At 47.1% G+C, this 19,946-nt stretch overlaps 7 protein-coding genes across 7 annotated transcripts; 3 read left to right on the top strand and 4 right to left on the bottom strand.

Moving 5' to 3' along the window:
• Nucleotides 1-1,218: 1,218 nt before the first annotated feature.
• F4812DRAFT_458252 (DUF676-domain-containing protein) lies at nt 1,219-4,557 on the bottom strand (the record flags this gene model as incomplete). Its single annotated transcript, XM_047937336.1, has 1 exon — nt 1,219-4,557. The coding sequence occupies one exon, from the start codon at nt 4,555-4,557 to the stop codon at nt 1,219-1,221; it is 3,339 nt and encodes a 1,112-aa protein (XP_047791040.1).
• A 3,598-nt stretch (nt 4,558-8,155) lies between these two features.
• Nucleotides 8,156-9,641, top strand: F4812DRAFT_342263 (uncharacterized protein). Its single transcript, XM_047931641.1, has 2 exons — nt 8,156-9,393; nt 9,576-9,641. Exon 1 carries the CDS (start codon nt 8,276-8,278, stop codon nt 9,209-9,211), a length of 936 nt encoding a protein of 311 aa, XP_047791039.1. The 5' UTR covers nt 8,156-8,275; the 3' UTR covers nt 9,212-9,393; nt 9,576-9,641.
• Nucleotides 9,451-11,271, top strand: F4812DRAFT_424339 (uncharacterized protein). The gene is made up of 3 exons (XM_047933830.1): nt 9,451-9,484; nt 9,576-10,088; nt 10,153-11,271. Coding segments are annotated over exons 1-3 (1,476 nt in total). The 5' UTR covers nt 9,451-9,482; the 3' UTR covers nt 11,114-11,271.
• A 263-nt stretch (nt 11,272-11,534) lies between these two features.
• On the bottom strand, nt 11,535-13,014 carry F4812DRAFT_342377 (uncharacterized protein). Its single transcript, XM_047931642.1, has one exon. It carries the CDS (start codon nt 12,865-12,867, stop codon nt 11,956-11,958), a length of 912 nt encoding a protein of 303 aa, XP_047791037.1. The 5' UTR covers nt 12,868-13,014; the 3' UTR covers nt 11,535-11,955.
• Nucleotides 13,015-13,564: 550 nt separating this feature from the next.
• Nucleotides 13,565-14,774, top strand: F4812DRAFT_424332 (uncharacterized protein). The gene has a single exon (XM_047933829.1). It carries the CDS (start codon nt 13,906-13,908, stop codon nt 14,245-14,247), a length of 342 nt encoding a protein of 113 aa, XP_047791036.1. The 5' UTR covers nt 13,565-13,905; the 3' UTR covers nt 14,248-14,774.
• A 1,041-nt stretch (nt 14,775-15,815) lies between these two features.
• Nucleotides 15,816-16,833, bottom strand: F4812DRAFT_342216 (uncharacterized protein). Its single transcript, XM_047931640.1, has 3 exons — nt 16,784-16,833; nt 16,203-16,712; nt 15,816-16,146 (listed from the first exon to the last, which is right to left on the bottom strand). Exons 2-3 carry the CDS (start codon nt 16,654-16,656, stop codon nt 16,124-16,126), a joined length of 477 nt encoding a protein of 158 aa, XP_047791035.1. The 5' UTR covers nt 16,657-16,712; nt 16,784-16,833; the 3' UTR covers nt 15,816-16,123.
• Nucleotides 16,834-18,601: 1,768 nt separating this feature from the next.
• F4812DRAFT_470562 (uncharacterized protein) lies at nt 18,602-19,329 on the bottom strand (the record flags this gene model as incomplete). The annotated part of the gene is made up of 2 exons (XM_047938992.1): nt 18,602-18,699; nt 18,756-19,329. The coding sequence occupies 2 exons, from the start codon at nt 19,327-19,329 to the stop codon at nt 18,602-18,604; spliced, it is 672 nt and encodes a 223-aa protein (XP_047791034.1).
• Between the last annotated feature and the right edge of the window lie 617 nt (nt 19,330-19,946).

Below are 19,946 nucleotides of genomic sequence, written 5' to 3'. Positions count from 1 at the left end.
GCCGAAACGGCTGACACTCGTGTTGAGATGTTAACCCTAATATGGAAATAAATTCAAAATGAATGAGTTGCGAGTAAGCAGGCCGCTCACAGTCGAGACTGCGGCCGTGCTTGTTTCTACAACGAGAGAGGTCACGGGTTGATTGCGGATAATATCTATGTCAGAGTTTCATAACTCTAATGTATATTGGTTTAACAATGTACCACGTTCAGTACTTCACGGTGATTATGTCCTTGTTTCCAATGGTTTGTTGATGAAATATGGTGATGGTTGTGGTTAACAATCGACTCTCCTCAAAATTATTGAGGCGTGGCTTATAATATCATTACTATCCCCGTCGCCATGACTTTACTACTGCTAGGTACCTAGGTAGTGAATGGTACAAATAGTGCGACGCAAAGGTTTGGCCGAAGAAGCCATTGAGGTGATAATCCCGAACTCTCGGTTGTCTACTTCATATCTGTTCTGAGGTGAATATTAAAGGAGTATGCGATTTTTGTTACCTTACGGTAAACTTATGCCAATTCCAATAATGATGAAGTTGTGATAGATATATTGTAGCAGTCAAGGGCAGTATATCTCACCATATCAAACTAAGTACTGATGACAACAATTCCTTCTACTTGAGCCATGGTGATTTGCTTTGAAGTACCTAGAGTAAGAAATGTGAAGCAATTCTGAATAGTTGAAACTGGCGGAACGGGTTTAAGAAGATATGGAATTGCGACTTGACTGTAAACAAGCTGTTGCTAACTGCAGACAGGACACATGGTTTTGGCTGAGGTCTTATTTCTATCACCTAAAATATTCCAATTTACGATTGTATGATAATATGCCAACACTTGGTCAAATGCTGTCTTGTGATGAGCATATAAATCTGACACCTAACTAGGATGGCAAAGGAGGCTTCTGTTAGACCACAATTACGAGCTTGTAAAACTATTGGATATTAACTATGCATTAAAAGTAGTAACTAGGTATATAGGGGTATGTAGGTAAGTATGTATCAAAGTTATTTAGTTTATATGGCTCACTAGTATCAATACCAGATAGATGGTATCCCCTAGGTAATAGGTATATGATCCTCTCATTCCAAATTGATGAAATAAAGATCTAACATGCTATGCCCAGTTGCCCATGCTCCTTCTATTGAGACTCCTGCGCTATGTTGAACTTATTCCAAGGCTTCAAGAAAAAAAAGTCGGAAGAGACGCATTGTCATTTTACGTCTGCATCGACAGGGGCATTCCCATTTCCACCTTCGCCCTCGTCTCTTGGCTTGGGGCTTGTAGGGCTTGTGGGTCTGTGAGTGTCCTTGGGACTCTTTACCCTCTTTCCAGCACCTTTACCTACGATCTTCTCCGTCCAATTCCACCCTGGGCTACTGGCCCGTTGCTTACCCTTGTCCTCGGACTCTGGCGCTGTCTGGGCCTTAGTCTTGCTAAATGTTATGTCTAGCTCGATCTCGCTATCATCTCCACTGTCTGCGAATTCGCGGTCACTCCAGCTTACGGAGTCGACCCTTTCGTACGATGGACGAGGCGGCGAATCCCTGGAACTGTAAGGAGCTGGTTTTCTCTCCTGAGACAAGGACGGTAGATCTGGAACAGCATCTACGGCCTCTATAGCTTCACTTACAGTATGCCTATGAGTCATCGCACCGTTTCTCCCTTTTCGAGGCTGGGCGTCTTCTTGTGTGTAGGTCTCCGCTCCGGTCTCATCAGGTAGCTGGTCCATTGGCTTAGCACGGTCGCCAGATTGTTCAGCCTCGTCTCTTGTGCGAGCAGATGCACTGTCGCTAAAGTGCGCATCCACCAAGTGTTTAACAACAGGCCAGCCAAAGGCATTGGCAAACTTGCGACGCACAATTATATTATTGTGCGCATCTGGTTCTAGTTTGACCAAGACTTTCCGCCAACTCAGTCCGCGATGGTATGCCCGTGCAATCTTTTCCTCAACCTTCATGTTGGAGCTATCAACAACCTCGTCAACGCCTCTATCAGGGTCAGTTTGCGTAGGATCATCATAATCGCGAGTCGATAGTTCAGTGTCTGCATGTTCAACTCCGACTCCTGGCGAAGGGACACTTCCATTACCATCTTTGGAAGATGAAAGGGAGCCGCTAGTGTTTGATTTGTGTCGGAAGCTAAGTGTCTTGGTCGGACGTTTCTTGAGTGGTGGTGGGGGAATATCAGAGGGGTGATAGACTCGATCATGGAAGATGGTCCGCGGTCGTTTTGAAGGATCAATCATGTAATCCACTGTCGGTAACTTGGGATTAAGAATGTCACCTGCAGACTCAAAGAAGGTTGTCCTCGGAGGAGCAGATACATCACTTGATGGATCTTCACTAAGCTCATGGCCGGAAGACACCTTCGACTTACTAGATGATGCCGAGTCTGCGGTTCCATCTATCTTCAATGTCTGACTGCGCTGATAAATTTTGTTCTCCTTCGGAGATTGTGGGGGTGTTTTACGGGTTGCTGCCTTTTGCGACTCGCTGGATTTGAAGAAATTGAAAAATCCGGAGAAAGGGAAATCGTTGTTGGTTTGTGAGTTTTGGTGTGTCGTTCCCGTCTCAGAATGTGGTGTAGCTATATTTAGGCTGCGTCTATCATCTTCTATCGTTGCATTAGTTGACGGCTGGGGTACTTCATGAGAGTCGCTTTGAGAAGACTCTGACTCAACACCAGACTGTGACAAAGATGGCGTCTCTTCAATTGTCGGCGACCAGGGACCTCTTCGTGCCGACACGTTGGCACCTGTTAATTCCGCCCAACCGAACCCAACAACAGTTTCAACTAAGCCAGCTTCTCGCCGAGCCTTCTCTACTCGACCAAGTCCTTGCCAGTCTAGAAATAACAGGCAGCTTGTGCGTAGCGGTACGATTCCATCGTTTACCACATTGGAATAGACGGTCCGGTTACGGAATTTCTTCAACGCGGTGTGCGCCGGACCTGTTGGTAGAATACGTAACAGCGGCTTCGACTCTGGTTGTGTCTCTCCTATTACCCTCTTGTGGGCGCTCTCTCCGAGAGTACCTACTAATGCGCCCCATCCGCTTCTGGCAATGGTTGGCGCCCTCCAAGTGAGACCTAGGTCTTGGCCGGTTCTCCCAACGAGACCAAAGTCGAGAGCAAATTTGACATAGAGAGGGTTTTCATTGCTAAGGCCTAATAATGGAGAAGCGAGGGTAATGAAGTTTATCGGTCGTATTAAGTCGAAAAACTGAGGCGAGTGCTTCTGGATGTATGCTATGGCATACACCTGGACAAGGCCGCCGAGAGAGTGTCCAACAAAGCTGATACTGGTAAACTGAAACCTGCGGTCATCAGAATGACATTGGCCCTTATGTATAGTGCTGTGCTTATGCGCAGGTTTCCCAGACGCATCATCGCTGCCACCGTCGCTCTTAAAGGCGTTAGCAAGACTTTCAGTCGTTGCCTTTTTCCTAGATGGTAGGAAAGGTTGGTCTGGGTAGGTCAGGGAGAGCACCCAACGCGCCAAGCGCTTGCCGAGGAATTTAATGCCCCTCTCCGTTCGAGTAGCATTTCCAGAAAAGCCTCTTACTATAACTTCTTCCTCGTCATATTCATCATCGTCAGCATCAGGAACGCTGCCCGTTTCTGCCTTCTCTCGTGATTTCCTGGCTCTCGCATCGGCTTTGGCTTGTTTAGCAGCTGCATCAATGCTCTCTTTCATGTATAGCATATCGGCTCCAAGGTTACTATGTAGGCCATGGGTCACAACTACTAGGTGGATCTTCTTTGGGGGCTTTCTTCTTATGTTATCAGTTTCTGCTTCTGCCGGCTCGGCAACACTGTCGATCGCCTTGCTTACGCCCGATGTTTCGTGTTTTTCATGCTCACTCTCGTCCCAACCGGGAAGCGGCGGTGTATTCCAAAGACTTGCAGTATCCTCCACCTTCAAGGTAATAGCTTTCGAGAAAACACCTTTCGGCTGGGCGGGGTGGTGTCCATCCTTTGCGCCTACGCTTTGCTGGAAATCGGTTACCTTTCCGGGTTGCGGGACCTGAGCTTGGCCGCCTATAACTGGTACACTACCTAGGTTTAGACTCTTTTCATCGCGCGCGAGCAGGATCTCGTAGCCCACGGCTGCACTATTAGAAAATATCACTTGACTCGTAACCTCCACGATCCAACTCGCCGTTTTGGCGGCCTCATTCTTCCCAGCTTCATACCCAAAATCACCCCTCGCAGCTCCCGTTCCGGCGCTCTCGCGGATATCGTCGGGTACGATCAACTGACATGACCATGTACCTCCAGCTTTGAGCATAGGCTCAAATTCAGGGACGCCATAACGTTGGGGATTCTCGAATTTTATATTCGGATCGTAGTGAGCGGGAGAGGCGGAAACGTCGAGGGTATAAGGACCGTGGATAAAGGCGGCTCGTAGGGGAATAGGGGAAGTATTACGAATGCGTAAGTGTAGGACGTCGGGCGAGGGTAGTATTCGATCGTGCGACGGCGCATAAGTTACGGTGTAGCGAACGACTTCACCAATCTTGACGCTGCCAACTTGGTGCAGGAGAAGCATGTTTTAGGAAGGTCCCCCACAAGAACCAATCATCGGCCTTGGAGACGCCAGGTTACGGTCGATGTTCTATGACGGAATGCAGATAAGTCGTTGGACAGAACATGAGAAGACGAGGCTCTAGATGGTAGAACTGGGAGGATCGACAGGGTACACTAGACAGCGACGTATCGACATATTACAGGTGGCGTAAGGGGAAAATGAGCGGATATATTAAAAGAATTTAAAGGATACCTAGGTAATTAGAGGGACTGTTGAGTTGTTTTAGTTTTAGTGGGCGTTAGCGATGATCGTATGTCAGATATGGCATCTTGAACGCATTGATTAAGAAAGATACAAAAAAAAAATAAAAAATAAAAAAAAGTCGGGTCTAGGAAAGAAGCACGCGGACAGAGTCGAACAAAGATCCACGGATCCGCAGGGTCGGGTAGTTGTTTCTGTTTCTACTTGATAACAAACGTGTAGCGCTACCTAAACTAATGCAGTACCGACGTCACCGATTCAACTGCACTAATTGCACTAAAATGGCGCCGCCCAGGGCCGCCACCGTAGGTATTTCCCCTTTTTCTCCGTTGTACAATACTTGCACCCCTTTAGCGGCTTAGGTACCTACCTCTACCTATAATATTATATGCAACCTTATACATGGGATTATCTACAAGACCACCTTAGGTACCTGTATCAACGTTCTAATAACTAATCGCTTATAGAAAAGTGTTTCCATACACAATAGCATAAGGAAATGAAATAGAAAAAAATGGAAACCTCACCGCCATCTCTATGACCTCGATACCCACAGCGCCGCCTATCATATGACGAAAACAAAGCTTCGTCAGACCTTATATCTGAGTTTAGTAGCCTTTCCGATGCACCTGGACAATGGAGATAGTGAGGGCGACAGTGAAGAAGAAGGAGATGATGGGGAAAGGCGCGATATCAGGCAACGATTAAGCACCTGGTAATTCCGGGCGAGAGTGACGAGGGTATTATAGGTATTAGACCCAAGGACCTTCGCGAGGAGCTCTTCGCTTTAGTTACCAAGCCTGTTTTCGACAAATTCGACTCAGCAGCTTTATAGCCGCGGGTAAAGAGTCTCGCAGGGTGAAGGAAGTTAATAACGCGGCGGCTAGCCGTAAATATTAAGCTATACCTTCATAGCAGTGGCATTCTATAGCGGATGATAGGAACGCTTGCTCAATTCGGGGTATGTCTAGGATACAAGAGTATTGCACTCTTCGTACAACCTTTTCCATGAGCTGAAGGGCCATCCATGCGATTTATTAGCGAACCTGGACGTGGTATTTTCATCGCTTAGCTAAAGCACATTGGGTACCTACCTACCTAAGTATTAAACAACCGATGTTGTAAAACTGACTCCTGTCTTAATAAGCGCTTAGTTGAATTCTTGTATCGACTGTTTGTGAAACACAATATACTGCAACTTGGACTCAATGGGTTATATTAAACTAGCATTAAATACAGATGCGTTGAAGAAAGATTATTGGCTTCTAGAAATGATCATACCCTTTCCTGAAATACTCGCTAGACTACGTTCTAAAAGTGACTTTAAAATCTTCTTGTTAATATATGAGTGTACCTCCTATGGAGTTCCCTAATTAGAATTAATACTCATACCTCATTATTTAGACAGGGTCTTAATTCAATAGTCTTTTTAGTTCTGAAAAATCCAGAGATTCGAGCAACCTGCCACTGAATAACTCATGGAATGCTTGATTGGGGTTTGTTGTTATACACTACCTACCTAATAATACCTAAGCATAAAATGTCAATCAATGGCATAGCAATGTTGCCGTATCTCAATTGGGCTTAGTATCTATCGATCGGTTAGTCTAATTGTAATTGTCCGTACGGCCGGCACCGACGGGCGACGGAACTCCCGGTTCTTATATTTTGCTTTACGTTCAGTTACTCGAGCAGGATCGAACTTCCTTATTGATCAATCGATCGCACTTATTCTGGAAACTAACCAAGTAAATAGTTCACTTGAACCGGAGAATGAAAACTTCAGGTTGCTAGGTTGGTATGGTGTCGATAGACTACCGTAAGTTAGGCCTACATATGCAAGTTGCCAAAGCTGAAGTGCCTGGTTACGCTAGGGTCGGGAGCGACACCACTGGGTTATTACATGGCATAGTAGGTACAACGACGAAATGGGGTTTTGGGAGCGCATGTATAATTCCCCAGCATATTTTCGGTAAAGATTCACGAAATGAGCCGTTAGGCTTGAGGCTGCACAGGGCTGGTTGGTCGAACCAGCTTTACATATGTAGATGGAACTCTGGAAACCTGCTGTTGTTGTACAGCAGAATTCTTTCTGCTGCCTGATGTAGTAGTACTGACCGGCCAAATAGGCAATGCGGTGTTAGATACGTATGCAACTTAGTAACACCTGCGCGGGAATCGAGGCAGGCTGCACAAGCAAGAACGCCCTGAATCCACCTAGATCATACGTCAGGAACCATGGTAATCATTAATATGTTATGTATGTTAGCTACCTAACCTAACCTAGAGGTATATCAGGGGCGAGTAGCGAACAGCGAGCTGTGATCTATCGCAGGATACGTTTTTTGTTGTGTAACTCAACACCTGCTTGCCTACCTGATAACTGATCATCCAACCACCCCTTTTCGTTGCATTGGGAGGGTGGTCTCTTGGATTATTGGAATAGATGACGACGATCAGGAGGGAAGCTAACGCACTCGTGACGAAGGATTGTCTGCTTTTAATGGTATTTACTCCGAGTCACTTGATGGGAATTGTCCATCATAGGAGATGTCCCTCTTCCAAACCCGCGTGCGACGGGAGAGGCTAGAGCTCTTACATACCAGGTACCCAGCTAGTATTACTTATTATTATTTTTTTTTCTTCTTCCTCAACGTGACGAACGGGCTGGAACTGACATGTGTGAGGGGCATCTGGCATGAGGGGGACCATTTAGAAGCCAGGTTTTTAGTCGCGCTTGTGCCGCCAGAATCACTGTCCAACCAACGGGAAGTCGTTTTCCAGGGGTTCCCGGCCACTTAGATCCACTCAAACAACCATTCGGGCCATTCCCCAATGACCCCCAGGTGAAGATCACAGGTGAGGGTTAAAAACAGAGGGGCAGGGGGAATAGCCAGCGAAGGCGGAGGCAGTGGGAGACAAGTAATAGGTTATGTTAGGTATGGTTAGGTTAGGTAGTAATAGAATTGTATTCTTACCTAACGTTAGGTTAGGTAGGCATCGTATAGGTCCAGTATCGTATTGTACAATACAATACGATACAGTACAGTATCAACATCAGTATCAGTAGTAGGCATGTATCATGTTCGGGTAAAGAGCCAATATTTTGCCCTGACCACCTGTTCTCCCTGTCTCACCTCCACAGGTTTTTTTTTTCCATACCTTACCTTACCTCTCGTATCTCTTTTCCCACGACAGCGCGGTCTAGTTATCGTGTGGGATTCCGTAGGTCATTAAAATCGCAATTAGGTGCGATCACGCATCATTGTCCTACGATTTTGACGTCTATTGGGGATGTTTTCGCCTGATACTGCAATCGTACAGCCCAATCAGCACTGAATTGAGTGCATGCAGCTAGCCATTCAGGAGTAACCAGCTGTTCATTTCCCACGATACCGGCAGGATTACTCAACCCACTAAAAGCAGTAGAGCAAAAGACGGTCTTCCCTACCTGGTACGGGGTTGGCACAACGGACAAATGGCACAATCACAGCATGTTGCGGCCAAGCAGCGGTCCAGGCGTCGGCACCAGACACGCAGTCCCTCCCCATCTCGCCACCATGATTGGGACTCACGGCATAATTCCAATCCCCATTCGCTGCCTTACCGACCCGGAGGACCTGAAATACACAGGTTTGCCGGTAGAAATTTAAAAATTTATCCTCAGCCAAGTGCACCGCAGTCCGAAGACGACGACGAGGACGGCGATTTAAGCGACCCAACCCCTCACCCACCAATGCCTCCTCCACAACCAAACAAGAAGCTGAATCGTCCCCGATCAGCCACCGTTGGATCTCGGAACGGGAAAGGTCGGGCGGTATATCTCGAAATTGAAGATGGCGATGACGACGATGAGCAGGCGAAGATGATTTCGAGACTCAGGTCTAGATCTAGACCCAGGACGCAATCGAGGACCAGGGCTAGGAGCATGACCAGGAGCGTGACCAGTAGTAGCGGAGATGATGAGACCTACGAACTATCGACGCCGCCGAGATCCACCCCCTTGTATCGATCCAGGCCTACCTCGAGGCTCCCATCACCGTCTTCCTCGAGAAGTTCGAGTGTTGACACTGAGTCATCGGATTCCACCGATGATGAGAGGCTTGAGCGCCGAGCCCGCAAAAGACCAGTTCAGGTCCCATTAACCCCGCCTGCGCCCCCGGTCGACCGGGTACCCCGACGACGACAGCGATCAAGCCATCGAGAAAGGCCCGCCCCCGTACCCGCGCCCGCGCCCGCCTACGAAGAAGATAGCGATGATGAACCCGTATACGAGACTGCTCTCCGTCGTTTACGGGACAGGTCTAAATCCGTGCCGCGGTCGGGGCACGTAGAGTCGCGAAGCACGTCCCGGATTCGCGCTCGTCATCGAGATTTTTACGATGAACCAGAAGCTAGTTCATCGAGACGGTAAGCGTTGAAAAAATATTTAATCATGTGTTTTAATTTTATGTCAAAGTTGCATAACACTAAACTGAGCTAACCATCTTGTTAGACCTCATCGAAGGAGGTATTATGAATCGGATGTGGGATATCCTACGAAGCCTTCGCTTCCACGGGCGCATACGGCTCCCAGCTCACATGTGGCATCTCAGAGTATGAGTTCCTCCTCAATGTCTTCTGCACCTTTTCTGAATAGGTTCGTGGGTCCAGGACTCCAGTCGCCTCCCGAAAAACACTCCAAGATGTAAGTTTTTCAGAACAATGAAAACTTTAAGCGGCACGCCCCGCCGGTAAATAACCCAATCCTAATTTATTAACCTTTTGTTTTTACGTAGGGTGGAGTGTATCGTGTGCCTTGACGACCTACCGTCTTCGAAGACGGCCAAGTTGAAGTGTGGTCATCGGATGTGCAAGTCGTGCCTCAAGCGCAGCTTCAAGCTCTCCGTCAAAGACCCCGCGCAGATGCCGCCGAGGTGCTGCACGTCGGACTGCATCCCGCTCAAGCACGTCGAGAACCTGTTCGACATCGATTTCAAGAGGACTTGGAACCGCAAGTTCCACGAGTTTTCCACCCGGAACCGCGTGTACTGCCCGGGTAAGAGATGCGGCCGCTGGATCAGACCGGACCAAATCCGGCTGCACCGCAACGGCCGCAAGGTGGGCAGATGCGGTAGCTGCCATACTCGCGTATGCTACGAGTGCAACAACAAATGGCACGGCTCCAGTCCCTGTTCCGCTGATGAAGAGACAAACCAGATTCTACAGCAAGCCAAGGAAGAGGGATGGCAGCGCTGCTACAACTGCAGGAATATGGTAGAGTTGAAAGAAGGCTGTAATCACATGACTTGGTAAGGCATTGTTCTTTATTTATTTATGATTACGACTTTGTTCATTTCTAACTAGAAGGCTTAGTCGTTGCGGTGCCGAGTTCTGTATGATTTGTGGGTTGAAGTGGAAGACTTGTGAATGCCCATGGTTCAACTATGAAGGTGCCGACGCCGAAGCCCTCGACCATATGCAGATCCCGGAACCGATGATAGATCGCGAGCGATTGGGTCTCAGGAGTGCTCCTCCTGCGCAGGGCTTCGATAGTAGACGCTCGCCTGCTACTAGCCTACGAGCTCGAACAAGCCCTTACAATGAGGAACTTCTCCGTAGACGTCTTCAGGAACAACAGGACGAAGAATTGGCGCGGAGACTTCAGTTCGAGGACAGCGAGGACGAATATATGGATCCTGCAGACGACGGTATGGGCCTCGGTAACGCTGCCAACACAGCGACACCCTTCAATATGAATCAACCCTTTAGACGTCGCGCACAGACTGTTGTTGCACCACCAGCTCCCGCACCGCCGGCGGTAGGACCATTTGAAAGGACGGCAGGTTCAGTGGCGGACTATGTTACTGGAGTGAATAGGGCACGTGGACTTCGTGCCAGTTCGATGGAGCGACGTCTCGCCGACCGATTCGAACAGCGTCAAACCCCTGCTCCGACTCACCAACCTTTCGGACAGTCCATACCACCTCCCCCGGCTCCTCCTCGAGCGATGGGTCCGCCGCCACTACCGACTCAAGCCCCTATACCCACACCCCCTATGATGCGCAGGCATACCGTAGACGACGAAGAATTATACGAGATCCCGAGGGCCAGCCGAATGTCCGAGCGGATGCTCCCCAGGCGAGCCTCCGCACGCGGTTATATGGACGACTCGGCCCTCTACGAGTCTGGACCCCGAGTCCGACACCGGCAGCGCGCCGCATCAACATCGCCTAAAGATTCCGTTCTCGCCGGTCTCACCGGTCCTGGACGCGGTATGCACCGCGTTTACGAATGGGTTGAGCACGTCGAGGATCCACACACACTCGTTGCGTAGGTAGATTCGATGATGACGACGATGATGTTAGGCAAATGGGTTATTTTTGTTTTTACTTGAGAGGAAACGTTTTTTTTTCTTCTTTTCCTTCCCCGTACTTAGGGGCTCATGTGTTGACGATAGTTCATGAAAGACGCATAACATGACATAACATGACATGACATGATATGGCATGGTTTTGCTAGGATCTTCTACGGATCTCCTTTTTATTTTTTATGGCAAAGTTGTATCACCATCTACATCAATACGTTCGTGCAGCAGCACATTTACACGAGTTATTTTATTCGAGTAGGCTTTCTGCATTAATATCATCATCACACTTGGGTATGGTTTTTTTCTCTTCTCCCTCTCTTTTTCCTCTTCTCTTAAAGTCTCAGGACGCTCTGTAACTTGAAACTTTTCGGTCGGGTCTAGGATTCATTCAATCAAACCAGCAAATCAAATCGAATCAAATCGGGAGTTGCGGAAACGGACATTATCGTATCATCCATCCATCGCTATGATTATGTTCGAGGGGATTTTACAGACATTTATTTTGTAGCGAGAAACAGAACTATCGCTTTTTTTTCTCTCCCTTTCTCTGTTTCTCTTTCTCTTTCAACAGACATAGAAAACCCCAGAAAAAAAATTGATGACTCTCCCGTGTAACTCGCTCCTTAAAAATTGACATCCTTTCTAAATACAAGTTACATAGCAGCCCAAAAATAATAACAACAAACTCCTAGATATTAGAGGATATCTATAATAGGATTTCGGAACTTTAAAAACTCCCCTCGCCCGCAGAAATTAACTGACAGCCTTTCCTACACGCTCTGCATTCTACCCATAATACACATCATTCTTTAGTATCGAGCCACGGGTTGTCCTTTCATATCCATAAGGGCAGTCCTCGGTGTTTCCGTCACATCATACCGTGGCGGGTCCATCGGCATAGGAGTCTGGCCCATCTGATACGCGCTCGCTTCGTGCTGCGGCTCGGAGGACTGGAGGGCTGCCACCGCCGTGTACGCGGGAGGCCCGTCGCTCGACGCGTGAGCCGTCGGTAGCGGCAGTGGCGATAAGGGGGATGCGGTGGTGGTGGATGTGCCAGTCGGCGAGTAGGTAAGGGCCGGAGTGGGTAGGGCCAGGCCGGATATTGACGAATCTGTTACCGATGGGGACGGCACATTGCCCGGATAAGGCGTAGGTTGGAATCGGACGTTCTGATGGGACGGGTTCTGGCTGCCGGGCATAGATTGGGCTGCCCGAGTTGGCAGATGTGTGCCCGGAGCAGAGAACTCATAGCCGCTTCCGAGTTCGTCCATTTTCCTGCGCTGCTCTAGGATCCGCGCCCTCCTCCTAGGTCGGATGCGGATGAAATACCATATGGTTAGAAGGAATAAAAGCCCAAATAAACAGCCCATTGTAACTCCTACTTTAAACCCCTTACTGTGGCCCTTCTCCTTGTCGTCGTCGTCGTCATCACCATCTTTCTTCTGACGGTCATTTGCTTCTTCAACTTCTTCTTGTTGGTGTTTGATGTAATTTCTACAATCCTTGACGTTATACTCGTCACTGGTGGGATTACATTGTAGTGGACCCCCGGGTACAAATACATCGTCAGCAGAAGCGAACCTTGCCTCTACCAGCTGGGAGGAATCGACGTGTTTTCTGGATTTAAGCGTTAACCCGCTCTCGTCGGATCGTCTAGGTCGTGCCGTACTTTCTGCTGTAACGCTCGCCGCGAAGGCCAGTAACATATAATGAAGCCGCATAGCGAGTGATGGAGGATCTTGAGCCCAGAACTAGCCACAAAAGTATATGAAGACTGGAACAAGGCTTTGATTCACAAATCTAAAAAAAAAAAAAAAAAAATTTAAAAAAAATACTACCCTATTACAAACGAAGGAGGATTGTGGAAGAGAGTAAATGGCTAACTAGATGGGAAGGAAGATACTATGGTTAAGCACCGATGGACTTTGGCCAAGGTCGTGTGGTTTTTGTTCCAGCCACCAAAAAAAGCCTAGGAAACCGCAAAGCTCATGGTAACGACTTCATGGGGTTGACTTCATGCTTACCGTACATAACCAATTACGAAAAATCGCAAACGCTGCACTGCCCCGATGGAGGATTCTCGGATTAGCTCGTACAAGTGATACGTCTTACGCGGGGGCTCCACCTAAGAAACCGAGAAATACGAAAGGATAGGGAGGACAGTTAGTGCGGGTATTTGCTTACGGCCTTTTGGGGGTCTTGCCTTGTCAATGTCAATAACTTGCCCTACTGCCCTATTGCTTCTTCCCGGACGTGGGGCGGCGAAGCCCGGGATTAATGCCGAGACTCGCACTGAGTTATTGGACGTATTGGGGACCGAGACCCTTACATCACGTCATGAACAGGTTGTTGGTACGAAGTAGTTATATAAACTCTTCCGAGTCTTAGTATCAGTTTTTGTCAATACCTATCAGGCCAAATATGTTACTACTTATTCAAGCGAGAAGCTCTTCCTCTCTCGAGTCTCGCCCCTTTATTAAATTTACCCATGACTCGTAGACTTAATAAATTAGGTAGATATATTCGCGGACTTTATGCAAGCGAGAGGCACTACCTTACAGCTGGACGCGTTCGCACGGTGGCTGAGACCTCGCACCGCAGCATCCGTAAGAAAAGGAATACTCTTCTTATTATCTAAGCCGTTGATACCGTACATGTAGTCCTACGGTTTAGAACGCCGAGTTGAGTTTCTTCCCTTACGCTAAAGGAGGGAGGGTATGATCTTTTTTAGGGCAGCCAGGGTACCTCCATAACAAGATATGCTTATAACATTTCAGATTGGTCTCTTCCTTAGCTTCGTAGATCATTCCCTCTCGACGTCGATCATCTGGCTTCCTCTAGGACCAATGGCCCCCACGTCCAAGCGGAAGCCAAGAATGGCTAACGGTTTTTTCCTATCTTATGGATGCTATGCGGGAAGATGCAGAAAGACGTTTTGTGAAAGGCAGTTTTTTTTCCCTCTATGTTTTCATGACACTCGTTCCATTGGAAACTCCGGCTATGAAATTTTACTGGGCGTCAAGCACCGAATCAGTGCTTCGATCAACTGCGCAATAAGTGCTGACGGCGCAGCTAAAGTTGATAGCGCGCGTTGGGCATAAGTGGTAGGCCAGTAGGCCCATTGGGCACAGTGATAGACAATGCATCGACGGTAAGAAATCGGCCCCGATTGAGACCGCCTCTTTTATTCAACAGTTTGGGTACTACGAGATGGTACCAAGCCCCTCGATGAAGACTGGGGAAGTATGTAGCGATGCCTACATCAAATGGGACTGGGGGATACGAACTGGCCGCCTTTAAAATCATTCAGGATTGGCCTTCCCACCTTTGGAGTTCCTCGCAGATTAGAAGGGTTTAGCCATAGGTCTCAAAGCCGACGACCTCAGCAACACCACTAGGAGGCCTCCATAAACTCAAACTATTACAACCCAAATAGACGATTGCGACTACATCCCACGATCTAGAAAGGGGTCGATAAGGCTGTATGTGACTAAATATCATCGTAGGTGAGATGCCGGTAGTTCCAGGGCCTGCATATAAGCGAAGATCGCTGCAGCATCCGATATCGAGACAACATAACCTGTGATTGGCTCATCGGCAAGGAAATAGCTGTAGGGCCATGTTTACCAATTTATACTTATTATTCTTATGTGCCGTCTTCATTCGAACATGGATAGGTATACGTATACACGCCAGAGATATCTTATTTATGGAACACCGCCATGGTGGCACCATATCGGGGTTGATATCTAGCTGTACCCCTGAGATGAGACAATTGCTGTCAAGAGAACCACTCCCTATTTTACCCCAGCAGTATCTTTATCCGGGGGTTCCTTCAATTATACATACCCGTGACTCTGTCTTATGTATCAGTAGAAACCGGGCGTAAGAGGTAAGCCATATGGCATGCAGATATTCTTAAATATCTCGACTACTCATAGTTAACGTTTTTAAAGAAACTGACCTTTGTAAAGTAATGGACAGATATTTGATGCTTCGCCAGGTGATTGAGTCTCATGAGTAGCAACACCCCTTTAAGCGGTTCAACAAGTCAAAGCATTCATCTGTATCGGTATCACTTACGATAAAAGGGGGTCTAGGCTCTAGATTGTGTTCATATCCTAGGGCCACATGTACTTATCCAGCTGAAGTCTATTCTTCTTTGGTTGTTTATGGACTGGTTGAGCGATTCATATGTCATTGCCCCTATCTTGGTTAACCATTAAGGGTTAAAACGAAGGCTCCCCCGGTTCATCATGACTGGGTTGATCATTCATCGTACAGCCACTTATATGCTCCTCCAAAAACGACATTGCTTATCTTTTTCTTTACTACGTTCTTATAAGATCGGGCCTCTACCTAGGGTAGGTATGTGTTGGCAGAATTTCCATGGAACTCTATTATCCATAAATACGTACAATAATTAGACGAAATTATGAAAAGTGGTTGACAGCTCTATGTCTAATTTCTATCATTTTTGGAGCTTCGAGCTCGCCTTGACATCACTCTACTAAATCTCTTATTCTGGAAGTCTTCAGTGCTGAGTAAAGCTTAACAAGTCAACTCGAAACATTTCCAATGCAAATCCAGAATATAATTCTACTACACCCGGCGCAAATGGTTCAAGATAGTTCACTGCAAATAAGTAATCCTACTAAGTCAAGCTGAGCTGCATAACAATCCCTTTCAGAAACCTCAGCGAAACCCTCTCATATTCAAACTAACTTTCTATGTAACATCCTCTACAACTGTAAAGAGACAATAAATGGCAGCCCCTTGGTAATGATGTTACCAAACTGATTAGAGCAGCTGTATTTGACATGAAATGAAATCATTTATAGATATTACCCCCTGCCATTCCTTTCTCCCTTCTCCTTGTCATATCCCTCAACCCCATAAAATACATACTCTGCAACCTCGGTCAGTTACAGCAATTGCAAGTGGTGAAGTAACTGAAGCCTTGCGGTATTTCTGCTCCTAGATGACAACAGCGCTTATTTCTTCAACGCAGTGGTCAGCACTATGCATACTATGGAATCACTTTAGGGGCACTCACCAGTCTTCTTGATGATAGCCTGGATTTGAGGAGCAAGGGAGCTGTCGATCAGAGAAGTGATATCGAAACGGCCAATGCCTCCGATGAGGCCGAGGTTGAAGACATTCAGCTGGAGGGAGCCGAGGTCGAAGTTCCCAAAGATACCAAGGCTGCCGAGCTGGGACAGGAGGGCGATCTGCTGCAGCTGGAGGAGCGAGTTGATGTCGAAGGCGTCGTTCAAGAAGAGGCTTTGGAAGTTGCCGATGTTCAGGTTGTTGAAGGCGGACAGCTGAGCAAAGGCTTGCAGGTCGAACTGGTTGATGGCAAGCAGGTATTGCAAGTCCTGGTTGGCAAAGCCAAAGTTGTTGAAGGCGCCGAGGTCCACCACGGCTCGCTTCTCGGGAGTGGCGATGGTGGTGGGAGCTGCGGCGGCAACGGCGGCGAAAACGCTGGCAAGGATAGTGGCGGCCTTCATGTTGGATAGGTATGATGAGTGTTAGAAGATTAAAAGATTAAATAATATGAGCACAGCTGTATGAACCAGTTAGCTTTAGCGCCAACAATATGGTTTAATCATAAACATTTGCTGTTATTCGACTTACCTCGAAAGTTCTAATGAGTGTATGTAAAGAATGAAGCGAACAACGAGCACAGCTATTCGAATGTTAGTCCATACTAGTCAACTAGTCGAGAAAGGGAAGCTGATGGTTTACCTCTGAAGGAATGAATGAGAGGATGGGTTGAAAGGACTGAAGATATCTTTAGATTGGTGGGTAGGATGGCTAAGAGAAAGAAGCTGATCTGGATGACATTCATGTCAAATTATATATGAGATGACATAGCATGTTGATCGGATATCAGGAAGTCCAGAAACAACGCCAAGGTTCTGAAGGCACAATGGTAATTCGGAACATCGTTGAAGGAGAGTTCCGGTGCGTGTCAGGATGTAGACAGGATTGGGCGGATGTGCAAGTAGTAAAACACGCCAGGTCGATGGGGCATATCCGGAATGGAGATTCTCAAAAGCTCGTGGGAATGTCTTGGCAGAAATAGCTCTGAGGATGCTGTAGTGACAACATCTTCGCATAGACAAGAACCTTCATGGTAAAACCCCCTGATCCATAGTGCCATCGAGAATTCCGGGAAGGGTTTTCGCCGGATCCCAATGCGTCGATCAAGTGTGCATCCGGAGGGGTTAGTCTAAATAGCCTCAGGTGGGACGAGATCTGACTATGCTAATCGCTTGTCATGTACTATATCTTGAGATATACTTTCGTTATCGCAGGTTTTCCCCGCGCGTGTGCTTGTGTCTCTTTGACGCCGTTACATTGAACTAGTTTAACAACTCGCTTGATCGTCGTCAAGGATTAACGATATCGTTTTCTGCAGTCATTGCTGCTGATAAGAAGATGTGGCATCACAAACTGTTAAAATTTCTGATTAACATTATAGTAAAGAAAGGGATCTACTTTGAATTACATATTCTTGTCCTACTTGGTTTTTGCATATCATGAAAGCTATTATGAAGGCTTGATGAGGATGAGTTGAAGTTATAATATTGAGTTCTTGGCAAGTCTTTAACAACGACAGGGATGTAACGCAGGGTTCATTTTCATGACAACAGCATAGAGCTGGGTTCGGGTTTTCGAAGGTATCCCTATCGGAACCTGCTATTCAGTCTTCCGGATAGTGTACTGGGGAACTGCATATAATGCCATCATGCTCAGAGCTATGTTGACACCAGCCAATCATAGAGTAATGCTACTCGATTTGACACCTTTCAACCCCAGATTAACAGGGGTCTTTGTCACTTCCGAGAGATCTCTCGGCACGGCATTAGCCTATTCCTAGATATCGGATGTGTTACAGATGCAACACCCATGGAACTAAGCTATGGCCATATACTACACATGTTTACCGTGGACGGATAGGCCAAGCTACGAGCATGCCGTAACTCGATCTATCCGAACTTGGTGCAGAACATATGGTGGGTACTACTACAATGCATCACATACATTGATACCTCTGGCTCGATATTCATACCAAACAGGGCGCGATGAGACGCGTGCTTTCTTTCATGTTTATAAGAATCGCCGCGTTAATATCGTATCCTATTCGGATCACTTGAGCAAATCGTCGAAGGCCATCAAGTTTTTACGCTTGATGAGTGAAAATATTGGCAAGTATATTGCAACTATATCCTTTATTAATGTTCCCGTTAACCGAACAACTTATTCCTATTGACAAGTGCCATAGCATAAGTGAAGATTATAAACACCAAAACTACGTAGGTACCTGGTGAACTCATGATTCCATATCTAGGCTAAGTATCTTACCTTAGGTAGGTAGGTAAGATATGGTTGGCCCCTCGCCTTCGAAGGATCAAATCTGTGCTCCAGCAGTATGCCCTCTTAGCTCCCCTAGACCTTATTTTGGCACGCCTTCCTAGCCACAATAGTACGCCCCTTCCCACGGGCAGCCTGCTTAACAGATGCATCGACAGTTCGCTTAATGATTCCTAGACGCCATTAGTAAACGCCGCCTGCAAGATAGCCTTTGTCGGAAGAAGCTCACTGAGGTTGAAGTTCTTAAGGAGGAGTTCCTGGCGAAGAAGCTGTTCGATGGAGGACGAGTTAACAAGTCCAAGTTGCTGCAGTTGGGCAAGTTGCTGGAGTTGAAGAAGAAGCTGGATCTGGTTCCCGATACCTATACCACCGATGCTGCCGAGGTCGAAGTTGCAGACACCCAGCAGAAGCATGAGTTTCCCGATATTCTGCTGAAGATTATCCTTGATATTTCCATTGTTAAGTTTGTCTTCATCAAGGTTCTTGTCGTTATTATCATTATTCTGGTCTTTATTTTCCTTGTCGGCATCTTTCTGGTCATTAGCGTTCTCTTCCTCATCCGCATTGTCGTTCCCGTCCTTATTTTCTTTACCATTCTGGCCAGCGCCATCCTTGTTGTCTTCGTTCTGGTCAGAATTCACTGCTCCGGCGTCGTTCCCAGCGGCAGTTCCATTGTTAGCCAGCTCCTGACTCGATACGGCAACCGAACGTCTATTCGCAGCGAGTCCGTCAACGGCAAGGATGCTGGGCAAGTAGGCAATCAATGCCAATATGGTGAAAAGAGGACCAGCCGTAAGCTTCATCTTGTCAATGAGGTATTATATAAAGGTGATATTCCAATAAATGCGCCGCTATAACTGTCATGTTAGTTCATTGCATAGAGGTATCATTTGGGTCGAAAAACATACTTTCAAACGGGCCTGAAGAAACTAGTGGGATGAGGGAGCACAGCTATTACTTGTTAGTTACCAGCCAAATGGACCATGGCCTGTAGAGACTATACCTCTAAACTATACGACGTAGCGGCAACTGGTTTGCTTTCATGATAGCATATTAAGGGTTTTTGGGAGTTGGGGTGTGTCCTAGTTATATCTTTACTCTCAAGTGCCAATAACTCACATTCCTGTGACTTTCTACCTCTTATTGATGTGATACCTACTGATCATGCACACTTTACTCTAACGCCATAGTCGAAACTTCCCTAAGCTTGGCGATGAGTATTCTATTATCACAAGTTAATTAACACTAGATGATCCTCAATCAAGCAAGAGCAGGAGAACTGCCTTGATCCCAAGACAAGAACATCGTGCCCCCTGATCTACTCGGAAGGCATGTTATCGGTACTATTCTAGACCATACCACATGCGCGCACAGAGTCGCAGACCTCGGACTTCGGACGGCACTATCCGGAGTAGATCCT

The sequence above is a fragment of the Daldinia caldariorum genome (genome assembly GCF_022478825.1).
Source record: "Daldinia caldariorum strain CBS 122874 unplaced genomic scaffold F4812scaffold_6, whole genome shotgun sequence".
NCBI classification, from domain to species: domain Eukaryota; kingdom Fungi; phylum Ascomycota; class Sordariomycetes; order Xylariales; family Hypoxylaceae; genus Daldinia; species Daldinia caldariorum.
Note: the sequence above shows the minus strand (reverse complement) of the source record. Positions and strands in the feature narration are given on the sequence as shown.